The following is a 14,449-nucleotide window of genomic DNA, read 5'->3' as shown; positions in this document are numbered from 1 at the left end:
AATTAACATCCACACCTTCATACTTAGTATCAAATTAATAACTTAAGTGCTAGCTTGCACTGTTCAAGCCTACTGATTTACTCTGGTATATATATCCCCATGAATACATAATCTATTCAACCTGGATAATGTTATCCCAACTCTACTACTGCTAAACTCCTGAGTTCATGCTTCTAACTCTAGGTCATAAGCTATCATAGGATTCTGAGAAGGGATTTGATGACATATCTAATTTTGGGTTTGCGAAAGAGTTCTCATGATCATGAATGAGATCTGTACAACTCTGGAACACAACTAAAATGATGGGATACTTTTGGGCCTGTGGGCAATCCCATACTAACTATCTGCGAGGACTGTCTGAGGACTGTCTGAGAATCTATTTTTATTCACCAAAACCTTCAATTATTCCCAGATTTCTTATTTTAAAATTAATTAATGAGAGTGAAATTAACTCTTTCTCCACATTGAAAATCATTTATCATCTTATCTTGACTTTGCATTAAGTGTGAAATGAATTTATGCAAAATTCAGTGTTGGAGAAGACATATTCAGGGGAGGGGGGGATGGGCTATTGCAGCAGGTGTTGGGGGTAGGGGATTCAACAGGTAATTTAAAGGTTGAGGATTTGAAGAAAATGATTGGTGAGGTGGTGGGGAGTACGGGGTGGGTGCTCCAAAAGATGATCTGGGGTGGTGGGGGTGGGGGCATCATCAATTTAATTTAAGTTAAATTAAATTAATTATTTAATTTATAATTTTTAAAATTTAAATTAATTATTTGAAAATTATTATAATAAAAAAGGTCTAATGTCCTATTATTATTGGCCACTTTATACGTCATAGCGCGTGTAATGCACACACATCACATATTTTTACTGGTTGTCAAAAATGTACCAAAATAACACACCAAAATGCTAGTTGAGGTGCTAAAATGAACACTGTCTACTTTAGGTGCCAACGTAAAATATCATGCCAAGTTTAGATACTTGTCGGTGGATTTCGCCTTTTTTTAAAATATATATATATATATTATGAGGCATTTAATTAAGAAATATGGCTGCAAATTGTGGATCGAATGGCATTGAAAGATCACTTGAGTTATTTTGCGACAGTAAGTCAGCAGTCATATATTTCAATGACAACATGAGTTGGGTAAATTAAAGTCAAAACACATTGATATAAAGTTTTTGGTTGTAAAAGAAAGAGTTCAACATGGTCATGAGTTGATCGAGTATTTTAGAATAAACTTCATAAGATCCATGTATTCCTATGTCTTATGTTCAAACCTTTAATCAAAATTTTATATATTTTTATGTGTCTTCTTATTATGTACTGCGGTTGGGGTTGTTGAGATTCATTGAATGAGATTTTACGCGTAGCTAATTTTATGAGTGATTCTTTAGTAGTGGATCGGGTACATAGATCGTGTATTGTGACTGTTCAGAAGAACGACACTCGGGCTAACTTTATTGTGCTAGACATGGTTGATTTTGACGTGATTTCAAATATGGATTGGTTACCCCCCCTATCATGCAATCTTGAATTACTTTGCCAATATCGTTATCTTAGCCATGTGTGTGGCAAGGTTCTTACAGCCGCGCATCGGCGGAGATTATTATAACGACCTAAAAATATGATGAAATATGTGAAATTTATAATTTTATGTTATTTGACTATTTTACCCCTATCCATAATTGTATTATGGAATTTCTGAGGTGTGGGAGTGATTGACATAGTTTTCGATGCATTTTGGTATCATTTATGAGATATTATAGTTTTTGATGGCTTTGAGAGCCTTATTTTAGACTTATGGGGATATATTTTAATCCATGCAACGGATGGCCGAACGGACTACTCCGGCAGCTCTAAAATAGCTATTTTAGATTGGGTATACCTTTGGTTAGGGTCCCGATGCACCCGACCTCATTTTGACCTACTGATCGAAAAGTTGGAAAATTAAAAATATGAGTTTGGGACCCACATTTGATTAAAACGACCTCGTATGGAAAATTTGACTTCACCAATAGATCTGCAATGTCAAATTTAGGGTTTTATCATGTTTGATATGATTTTACAACTTTTAAATCTCATTTCGATCCTCGATTTAGAAAATTGTGATTTCGAATTTCGGGGTCAATTTTATGAAAATAATATTTTTTTCATAAATCTAACTTTACCAATGTGTTTGGAACATCAAATTTAGTATGCTTACATAGTTCATTTGCATTTATTGGACTCTGAATGAATCTCAAACACCCCGTCGAAGTCTGATTGACCAAAAAAATCTGATATTGCAGAAAAATTCTCTCTTTTTGGCCCATTTTGCTCATTTTTATCTTGCCTCTTGGGAGTACTAAAATAGTATGGAGATTAAAGTGAAACTTATGGGAGCTTGGGAAGCTTTATGTAATACCCCGTACTTTTACCTAGCTTAAATTCGTCGCAAAAATATCAAAGAATTATTTCAAATATGAATCCAATTTTATACATGTGGTATTTTAAGATTTTTACTTTTTGTCATGTGAAAAATTCAATAAGCTTTCCATCGATATCAAATTCGCCCAAATTCGACACCCAGGTGAAGAGTTAGCGCTATTTTAGTAAGACAGTGTCTCATCTGAGCCCTCAGCGTTTTGCAGAGCCAGCTTAAATGGAAATTGTCAATTTCTAGTGTTGCTTCGCGATAGTGGTTCATCACGCCAAGGCTCTATTTAAGAATTGTCCTTTTTTCAGTGTCTCAGCACGATACCACCACATCGCGGTGAACTTCCAGGTCCCATCCAGTATTTCAATGCGATTTCACCACATCACGCCATCAGTCCAGTTCCCAGTTGGCTATTTCCAGTGACACGGCACGGCCAACCTGCCAAATCGAGAAATTTTCTCATAAATAAAATACACGTTCAAGGGTTCAAAGGGTCAATTTTTCAACCCTATATAAACCCAATAACACATGATTCAACCATATTTTATCCAAAATAAAGGGTTTCTCTCAAGTTTCTCTCAAGAACAAGCTAGGGTTTTCAATTGGGGATTCAAATCCAAGACCCAAATTCAAAAATCTTTCCGTTAATCTTCATAGAATCAAGAACTCAGGTATGCACAGTGTTGATTCTTGGACTCCTTTCGTCCATGAAGCTCAAGAACCCTATGTTTAAACTATATGTCATGATGTTCTTGTTTTGAATTGATTATGTTCATGTTGTACATATATCATACCGTTGAGATAATGATATTATGCTACTATTGCAGTTATAATAATGTAACATACCTATATAACCAATAATTCATTAGAATATAATGAATGTGTTCTATTATGAGGTAATATAGTATTTAAGAGTTCATATATATATATATATATATATATATATATATATATATATATATATATATATATATATATAGTGATCGATCGATGAACAATGTAGTCAAAAACTAGTAGGATCTATCCAAACATATTACTAAATACCATGTTTTGAAACGATAGAAGTAATAATATACTGTACGTCAAAGTTATATTAATTTAAGCTAATCTAATCAATCGATAACTCATCAGAGTATGTATATAAAAATACATCTTATTATATTATTGGATAGTATACTACTCGTATACGTATGTGATGTATATAGTACGTATTTAGAACTTGATACAGTCGATAGTGTGTATATGTGTGTGTATGTATAGGTAATATATATAATATATACATATTATATAGCGATGGTAAACTAATGACATAAGATAAACCAATCGATAATTCAACTGAGTATCTGTGAAAAACATTGTATATTATTATTGGATAGTAAAATTGGGTATGTGATGATTTGAAATGATTGAAGTAATAATATACTTTACGTTGAAGTTATATTAATGTAAGCTAATCAAATTAATCGATAACTCATCAAAGTATGTATATGAAATACGTCACATTATATTAATGGATAGTATCCCTGTGTCTGTATGTGATGCGTATAGTATGTATTTAGAACTTAATATAGTCGATAGTGTGTATATGTGTGTGTGTGTGTGTAAATATATATATATATGATGTAGTGATCGATGAACTATGTAGTCAAAAACTACCAGAATCTATCCAAACATATTGAATACCTTGATTTAAAATGATCAAAGTAATAATATACTGTACGTTGAAGTTATATTAATGTAAGCTAATAATCAAATTAGTCGATAACTCGTCAAGTATGTATATGAAATACGTCGCATTATATTATGGGGTAATATACTCGTGTACGTATGTGATGTATATAGTACGTATTTTAAACTTTATATTCGATAGTGTGTATATGTGTGTGTGTGTATGTATAGGTATGTGTATATATATATATATATATATATATATATATATGTATGGATGTATATCTCTTGTATAGTGATGTACGTAATACATAGTTAAAATTAAAGCTAACAAAATATATCCAGTTATATATTGAATATACTGATATCACGTGGTCGATCAAGGTGATATATAATATACTGTTGAAGGTATAATAACATAAGATAAGATAATTAATGTATATTATGGGGTAATAAAATGGTGTATTTGATCGATGTATGTAGTACGTATTTGGAAGCATGATAGCCAATCGAATATATGTATATATCTGTATATCCCGTGTAGTGACATATGCAGTAATCAAAAGCTAGATAACTGAATCTAATTAACTGATAATCCAATTGAAAATATAAATAAATTATTTTATTACTTTTTATTACCATTATTTACGATTTATCAATTCAAATATAATATTTTATTATTTTTTCGTAAACATGCACATTCACAATTATTTTACAAAATACATTATCTATTATTATTATTATTATTATTATTATTATTATTACTATTATTATTATCATTATCGATAATTTTAAAATAAATATTCATGCACACTCATAATTATTGGAGAGGACAAGAATATGTTATGGAAAAACGACAGTAAGCGGATCATTTAATTATTATTTAATTATTACTATCATTATTATTATTATTATTATTATTATTACTACTATTGAAATAACAATTATTTTTTAAATTTGTGTATTTTCTAACTCAATTGTGCTAATTCATAACAATTTTAGCTTAATTTTACCCGATTTATTATAATTCTAGCTAAATTATATCTAATAGATTGAATTTAATTTTTCATCCAATTTTGATCAAAATCTTAATATTTAGATCTCATACGTTGATCAAATTGATCCAACGGCTGAGATCACATTTCTCTTTGCTTTCCATTTTTAAGCTTAACAGAAAATCCTAGCCTCATTCCATTCAACAATAGTCGCATCTCTACTTTCTCTCTCTATCTCCTCTTCTCTCTCTATGGACCCGCTTGCCACCGCCACGGCTACCGCAACACCGACTACCAACCGACGCCACCCTCCTCTTCCTTACCCCCGCGGTTCCAGGCGAACTAGTAATAGGAGTCATTCCTCCGGCACCGCCACTGCAGCAACACTATCAGCCGTCACCACTGTCATTATTGTTTCAGCCTTGTCGACATACTCCAATAGTAGGTGCTATTTGATCTCTACTATCATTTTGTATTGTGTTTATTTTAAAATGTTAAAGATTTATTTTTGAAAATCTTATTAAATACCTATATAAATATTTATGATTGTAATATAGGGCCTTCATTATCTAGTGTGATATATATAGGGAAGTTTGGTCTACTTTAGATAAAATTGCATCAACTAAAGCTCGTTAATAACTTGGGGAATTCCTTTATGTCCCTACTTAACTCCACGTTTATGAAATTGTGTTAATCTTTTAAGACTCATTCAGTTCTTCACTAGTTAAAATCACCAATTATTCATTGTTTTTCCCTTGCTCTCTTGTTTCCTGATTTGAATAGATTTTTAGGAGCGAGCTCGAGTTCGGCTTTTTGACGATGAGGTCAGTATTTGTCCCTTTCTTTTGATTTTTTTTTTAATTTACGAAATCAAATATTTGAAGTTATGCCATTTATGTTCTGTTTGCCTTTTTGATTTATATACATTTGACTCCGTCCTGCTATAAATTAAAATTCTATTTTACTAGAAATTGTCTTATCAAAACTATCTTGTCGTCAATATTCTAGTGTAGACTTTTTAAAGGAAATAGTACTATGTAAGATATAGCTAATGTTGTATTCCTTAAGTTAAAATAGTATTAGCAGAAAAGTTTATGGCATGGGATTATTTAAACTTTGATCTTACGAATTCGGGTTGCCTTCCATGTATCATAATATGAACAGATTTATCCTGAAATCTATTTTGGTGAGTATTTTAGAGTTATTGAGATAGTTTTATTAATCTTAACAATGCCTCAAGGAGTATACATTTTCATTGATTACGTGATGTTAAGTTTGCTCCATTTAAACCTACTATTAGACTAGAATAAGTTTGACTAAGAGTAACTTGATTTTCTTTTTTTGCTTTATAATGCTTCTTGAATGCTCAATGGATCAGTGACATTAATTTGAGGATGTAATATTTTGTAAGTTAATCTTAGTTTTGTTATGGAAGTTTACTGGATAACTTATTATTAGTGTACATTTTAATATTGAAGAAATTATATTATTAATGTGCATTATCTTTTTGTGTTAGTGGGTACAAATTTTCAAGAATGTGATTATTAAGAAGTTGTAATGAGAGAGTTATACAATATAGGAAGCAACATTAGATTTTTAGACCTACAAAGTTAATAGGTAAATAAAGTTTTGAGTTTTGACATATAAATTGTCATGAATGTGTAGAATTTACTCAAGTGTGATCACTTGAAAAGTGTATTAGTTAGTCGAAAATGTTCAAGTGTATTTACTTGAAAGGTGAACTTGTGTTTTGAATATAGTCAAGTGTGGTCACTAGAGAAGTGAATAAGTGACTTGAAAAGGTTTTAGTGTAGGTACTTAAAATGTGGACTTGTGTTTTGAATTTAGTTAATGTGGTCACTTGAGAAGTGAATTAGTGAGTCGAAAATTTTTAAGTGTAGTTACTTGAAAGGTGGACTTGTGTTTTGAATATAGTTAAGTGTGGTCACTTGAGATGTGAGTTAGTGACTTGAAAATGTTTAAGTGTTGGTACTTGAAATGTAAACTTTTCATTTTGAATTATGTTTAGTTTAGTAACTTGTGAAGTGAATTAGTGACTTGAAAATGTTTATTTGTAGGCACTTGAAATGTGAACTTTCATTTTAAATGTAGTTTAGTTAGGTAACTTGTGAAGTGACTTAGTGACTTGAAATGTTTAATTGTAGTTACTTGAATTATGAATTAATGACTTTTCTTTTGAATTTAGGTACTTGAAATGTGAACTTTTGTTTTGATTTTAGTAAATTGTGGTCACTTGACAAGTGAATTAGTTACTTCAAAATGTTTAAGTGTAGGTACTTGAAACTTGAACTTTTCATTTTGAATTAAGTTTAGTTTGGTAACTTGTGAAGTAAATTAGTGACTTGAAAATGTTTAGGTGTAGGTATTTAAAATGTGAACTTTTGTGACTTGAACTAATTATTTGAATGTGATTGATTGTGTAGATGAAACCCGATTATAGCTGGATATATCAACGAAATCTTGATATTAGAATGGGTGAGGCTGAAAATGAAAATGTGGATGATGAGTTGTAGTTTTTAGTCTTTTGTATGTTTTATAGTTTGGATTTGGAACCTCAATAAATTTTGTAAATAATTTGATTTTTAATGTTTGTATTCTTATGGTGGTTGGTTGATTGTATATTAAATAATTGGTGGGCTGTATTGTAAATAATTTGATTTAATTTTTAATGTTTGTAAATGATTGGTGTATTTTAAATAATTTGATTTTTAATATTTGTATTTTGGAAATTTTCAATATTCTTTTTTACAAAATTATCGAAAAAACCGACCACATGTGGTCCCTTTTCTTGAAATTTTTTACAAAAAACCAAGCACATGTGGTCCCTTTTTTAATTTTTTTTTACAAAAAAACTACCACATGTGGTCCTTTTTTCTTTAAATTAATTAATTAATTCAATTAAGAACCGACCACATGTGGTCGATTTTTTTAGAAATTAATTAATTAATTTAAAGAAAACTGACCACTTGTGGTCGATTTTTATAAAATTAATTAATTAATTTTAAAAGAAAACCGATCACTTGTGGTCGATTTTATTAAAATTAATTAAGTAATTTTTAAAAAAAAAAACGACCACTTGTCTTAAATTTTTTATTTTTAAAATTATTTTTTCAATTTTAATAAAATAATAATGAATTTTAAAAATATATATTTTTTTTAAAAAAAAAACGACCACATGTGGTTGGTTTTTAAAAAGCTGCTACAGTTTTACCGACCACGTATTTTGGTCGGTTTGGTGATCGGAAATTGTGGAAAATCGACCACTTGTGATCGATTTTTGTAGCATGTTTGGTTAAATTATCAAGATCAACTTAAAAAAAGACCATGAATATTTTTAACATGAATCGAAATACACATGCATTAACACACGTACCACGAAAGTAGTTTATAGTAAAATAAGGTCTACAATAATTGAAAATTTCAAAACTTAATATATTTGAGAAATTTAAATATTTTTCCTCTTTAGAAAGAGGAAAAAGAACTCTTAAATGCTAATAGTAACATCAAATTTATCCATTGGTCTTTTCCCCCTTTTCAATAACAAATTTGGGCATATTTCATCTAATTCATTTTGCTATTATCAATTTTTCAAAAGTAAATTTTGGTATGTTTCTTATACTTTGATTTGCTATTTTTAATTTTCCAATAAAAGCTTGTGGCAAACTTCATTTATGAAAACTTCTCATGAGATTCCTATATAAATGAGCATCAAACTATTTTCCAAGCATATTGTGCATTCTTTTGTTCTCAAGACAGAGGGGTATAGGTACTAACTCTCTCATTCAATAATTACATATTTATTTATTGAATAATTAAAATTATGTTCATCAATTATGATTTTTTTCTACAAATAGATTTAAAGTTATACTCATTTGATCCCTATTATTATGTATAGTACATGTTAGAATTAGTATCACATGTATTGTTTTCAATCTCGAATTTTTATACAATATGATCAATATAAATTATAAATTATATCTTTTGGCTATTTTTATTTGACGACTGACTATTTAAATTAATTTTGCTCTTTTTTTTTTTTTTGCAGTAAAATGGCTTCGAGCACATCTTCTTCCTCGAAGGGTGAGAGAAAAGCCATACATAAAAAATTAAGCGTACTTATAGTTGAAAACGAGGACATCGCGCAGACGGCATATATATTGTGTCTTCAAAAGTGTGGGGCAGAGACATTAGGAGTGAGAAATGGGGCAGTTGCTGTTAAGATTCATGATATAACACAAATGCGTTTTGATCTAATCCTAATGAGCTCTACTATGCCTATTATGGATGGTATCGAGGTAATTAGCTTTTAATATATTCTTAATTTTATGCGTAATTATTTACTTAATGTTTTATTTTAATGATATGAACAATATTTTATAAAGCTATATGGCATGATGACTCGAAATATACGTGCAACACACATGCATACAGAAAAATTAGTAGAAAGCAACGTAGCCAATAAAGTAAATTGGGTTAATTATTTGAGATTAAAAAAATAAAATCGAAAAGGGGCAAATATATTTTCGAATTATGATAAATGATATATATATACTCTCCGTCATACTTTGGATATACATATGCCTCTACCGTTAGTGTGAGGGGCATGTACGTACCATTTCATTAACGGTAATGACATATGTGTACTCAAAGTATAATGGAGGGTATATACGTACCATTTATCATAATTCGGAGATATATTTATCCCTTTTCAATATATATTTATCTACTAGATCGTACTTTTACTCTTATATCTTCTTGAACCCTGCAAAGGTATTATCCGACTCACCTTGGAATTGGATCCTTCAAAAATGCATATATCTTTTAAAAAATCTAGCACACACCCGTCAATATTTTCTCAAGAATCCAAACAACATAACTTTTATCTATGCGTGAACCGTATTTTCATTTTTAAACACTATTTAGTTGAACTTATTTTTTTCTCTTTTATTTATAGGCAACAAAAAAGCTTAGATCAATGGGTATTACTACTATGATTGTGGGAATGCCAACTCAAAGTGACAATGAAGAATACCGCAAGGAGTTTATGGAAGCTGGTCTTGATAAATGCTATGAGCAACCATTAACAATGGAGACATTTCAAAGTCTTATTGAGAAAGTTTCCAATAAAGTTTAGAAAAAAAGTGATCTTTTATATTGATATTAAAGAAGAAATAAAACTATATAATATAGTTCTTTAGTCATGTACTTGACCTATTCAAGTACTATCAAATTTGGTGAGTATTAAAGATGTACTAGTATACATATGATTATGATGCTATAGATCTTTATTATTATGAAGTAGAATATTTCCTTTTCCTAATTTCTGATTTGGATCAATTTGAATTCGCGTCAAAAGTTTATTAAAAGAATAAAGTTTTTTTTTTAAATTTCTCATTCATTGTTTGATTTCCATGAATTTAGATTTGACTAATAACATGGATTTGTGCCAAAAGAATCCACATGCAAATATAAAATATTCCTTACTAAAGAAGACTCCATTCTCTTAGCTTGAGCTCAAGATTGAGTATTAGCATACTTGCTTTGTTGGAGTCCTACATCGGTTGGTTAAAGGGTCCTTGGTCTCCTTATATGGACCTTGAGCCTAGCTCAACCTCAAAAGTTAGCTCATGTGGGGAGGATTGTCCAAGACCATATAAGAAGGCCAAGGACCCTTTAACCCACCGATGTGGGATTCTAACACCCCCGCATGCCCAGGACTGGACATATAGAGCGTGGACAGTATAAGACGGGGGGCCAACATCGGAAACAATAAACTAGGTGGGCTGACTCTGATATCATGATAAAGAAATAGACATTGGGCCTAACTCAACCTCAAAAGCTAGCTCATGAGGGAAGAATTGCCCAAGACAGACCAAGGAACCCACCGATGTGGGACTCCAACATGCTTTAAGATTGAGTATTAGCATACTTGCTTTTAACATGTTGATTAGTAGTTTTAATATTGGAATAATTGTGAAAAATACAATATTATACACCCTGTTTACAGATATTATACAAAATTATAAGAGGTCTTCATAAACTCATATACACTATTATACACAATATACAAAAACTAACTTCATCCTCTTCATAAAATCCAAGCATTATATCCATCCAAAACACCTCACAAGCTATACCAAATCATCCAAATTTTAGATTTAGGATCCTCAATACGTACACCAATAAACAATACCCACTCAAACCAGAATTTATTTGCAAATTCAGTTTTCAAACTTTGAAGCTTCGAGCTTCATCAATGCTCGTCTATAGAGTTTTTGCTTTCTATTCACATTATCGTCCTTAAATCAATAGATAATCATGTTTTTCAACTAATATAAGAAATTAAATTGTGTATTGTCATATGTGCGAATGATAAAAATGAATTACAAACATGACTTGGAGAAAATTTGCCGCAATTTAATTTTCAATCTTCCATTAAAGATAATTAGTTCTTAATCAAGAAAATTTGCAGTCAAAGTTCTAATATTAGTTCTTACTGAGATGGTAGATTTGTTTTTACATCTTATTAAAAAAGAAAAAGTAACTAATAGTTGAACAAAGCTCTAATAGTAGGCATTTATTTTACGGAAAAGAGCCTAAAATAGCCTTCAACTATTGAAAATAGTTCTAAAATATTCTCCTTCCACGTTTCGGCTCTAAAATACCTTTCTCATCCACTTTTGAGCTCTAAAATACTCTTCTCATCCACTTATAAGCTCTATTTTACCTTTTCTCTTAACAAACACTTCAAAAAATAAAAATCCTGATTTTTATTTAATACGTGGTTGCTTCTTATTGATTGCAATTTTAATTAATCAAAAGCTTATTAATTCATAACCCAATCCAGATCCACTTAAAATTACCAAATTGATTAGCTGAAGTATCTAAAAGTTTACACAGCTACCACTACTTGATCAATGGATTTGTTGTACTTGTAAAATCCAGCAGGTGTGCTGATCGTTATGTAGAAATTAGAATTTTCTTTAACATGCCATAAATAGTTAAGTGATAAGTTATCTTTTGTGACTTTTGATCATGGTCAGGTCATATGTGAACGTGTATTTGATCAATTTAAATACATTCAAGCTTTCAAGGAGGAGAGAGGTATCAAATGTTGTTTTGGATTTCTCAGTTAGAACTTCTACAGTTCTACCACACATACACCAACAGTTCCAAGGTCTACCTCGTTGGGCATGGCTGAAGAAGGTGGATATGAAATTGCTGGGTTAGGTATTGTAATTGGTTTCATTGGAATTGATCCCACACATTTCAGTTTCAATGATAATTCACTTGAGCAAACATGTTTTATTCCTGAGTACTCCTCTTAAAATTAATTTAATGTTAGGCATGACTTAAATGATAATTTAAATTAATGGGTTCTTAAGTTTTTACTTTAAAATGCCAGTTCTTCACCGATGAATAGAAAATTTTAATTTTTATATAACCGCCAACATACAGGTTAGGTGTTTCAAGCACAACAAGTTCATTGATCAAGTAGTGGTAGATGTATATTTTTAGATACTTCAGTTAATCAATTTGGATCATGATCGGGTAACTTTAAGTGGATTCGGATTGGGTTTGTGAATTAATAATTTTTGTTTAATTAAAATTTCAACCTATAAGAAGTTGTCACGTATTAAATAGAATTCCTAATTATTTTTTTAAGTGCTTGTTAAGAGAAAGGGTAAAATAGTGCCTATAAGTGGATGTGAAGGTATTTTAGAGCCCAAAGGTGGATGGAAAGAGTATTTTCGAGCCTAAAGGTGGAAGAAGGATATTTTAGAACCATTTTCAATACTTGAAGTGTATATTAGATCCTTTTCCGTTTATTTTATAGTAAGTTTGTGATTAATGATAGGCCTAACAGGCTGAATTATAACTTATAAGCACCAAGAAATTTTATTTTATAGAAAGCTTATTTTAAACGCTTGCACGGTGAGGGCGAGGGAGGCTAAAATCAAAATTTTAAAACGGCTGTGAATACTTTTAACATGACCCAAAATACACGTCCAGTATGCATGTCAAGAAATTAGTTATTATTAAATAAGGTCTACAATAATTGAAAATGTTCAAAACTGAATATATTCAAGAAGTTTAAATTTTTTCCTTCTACCATACCTCTTTAGAAAGAGGGGGAAAAAAATCTAAATGCTAATAACATTAAATTATTCCATTCATCCTTTCAGCTTTCCTATAAAAATTTTGGGCATATTTTATTTGATTTAATTTTCTATAACCAACTTTCCAAAAGCAAATTTGGGCATATTTCATTTAATTTGATTTGCTATTTTTAATTTTCCAATAACAAATCTTGGCAAATTTAATTTGTGAAAACTTCTCATGAGACTACTATATGAATGAGCATCAAATTTCTTTTCAAGTATATTGTGCATTCGTTTGTTCTCAAGACAGAGAGAGGTGTAGGTACTAACTTTTCCATTCAATAATTACATATTTATTTAGTGAATAATTAAACTTATGTGATTTTTGCAAATATATTTTAAAATTATATCTATTTGATCCCAATATTGTATAGTTTATGTTAGAATTAGTATCATATGAATTGTTTTCAATCTTGAAAAGAAAATTTTATTACATATGGGGTGTGTTTGGTATGATGGAAAACATTTTTCATGGAAAATGTTTTCTTGAAAAATATTTTCCTGAAAAATAAGTTGGTTTTCTACTTATTTTCTCATGTTTGGTTGATGAGTGAAAAATATTTTTCGGAAAATATTTTATGGTGCTTGATTGGTGAGTAGCGAATATTTTTTAGAAAAATATTTTCTATTGTTTGATTGGTGAGTGAAAATGTATTTTTTAGAAAATACTACTAACTGTTAATTAGCATATCAGTGCCTTTAGCAACTCAATATTTGTAAGAACAAATTTAAGCATAAAAAATAATATCAATATCGAATATTAAAATATTATAATCACTAAATTTAAGCAACTATTAATTAGCAAATATAAGAGACACTTTTCAACATTTGGTCAGGACAATCTCAAGATACTATAATTAATAGAAATACAACGGACGACAAACTTATTTAATTTTGTGAAACAAGTTACATCGATGACAAAATGAAATATGTAATTAGCAAAAATAACATAGGTAGGTCTTCCTCTATGCATATGAAAATATCAATACATTCAACGAACATTAAAAATGGAAAAAATTTCGGGCTTCACTATTTTTTATTTCAAGCAGTGAAAAATTGAAGCAAAGCATAGTGAAAAATATTTTCGAGTAATGTAAATTTTTTGAGTTTTGTGAATATGAGTGTTGTTGGGGTGGGGTCATAAGTCACATTTGTCATTTTCTGGAAAATGACTTCCCT

General features: G+C 30.0%; 1 protein-coding gene across 1 annotated transcript; it reads left to right on the top strand.

Moving 5' to 3' along the window:
- The first annotated feature begins 510 nt into the window (after nucleotides 1-510).
- On the top strand, nucleotides 511-10,335 carry LOC107846201 (two-component response regulator ARR22-like). Its single transcript, XM_047400277.1, has 3 exons — nucleotides 511-605; nucleotides 9,154-9,403; nucleotides 10,063-10,335. The coding sequence occupies exons 1-3, from the start codon at nucleotides 511-513 to the stop codon at nucleotides 10,240-10,242; spliced, it is 525 nt and encodes a 174-aa protein (XP_047256233.1). The 3' UTR covers nucleotides 10,243-10,335.
- The last annotated feature ends 4,114 nt before the right edge of the window (nucleotides 10,336-14,449 follow it).

This window comes from Capsicum annuum, chromosome 11, assembly GCF_002878395.1.
Source record: "Capsicum annuum cultivar UCD-10X-F1 chromosome 11, UCD10Xv1.1, whole genome shotgun sequence".
NCBI classification, from domain to species: domain Eukaryota; kingdom Viridiplantae; phylum Streptophyta; class Magnoliopsida; order Solanales; family Solanaceae; genus Capsicum; species Capsicum annuum.
The sequence above is the reverse complement of the archived record's forward strand: the minus strand, read 5'-3'. Positions and strand labels throughout refer to the sequence as shown.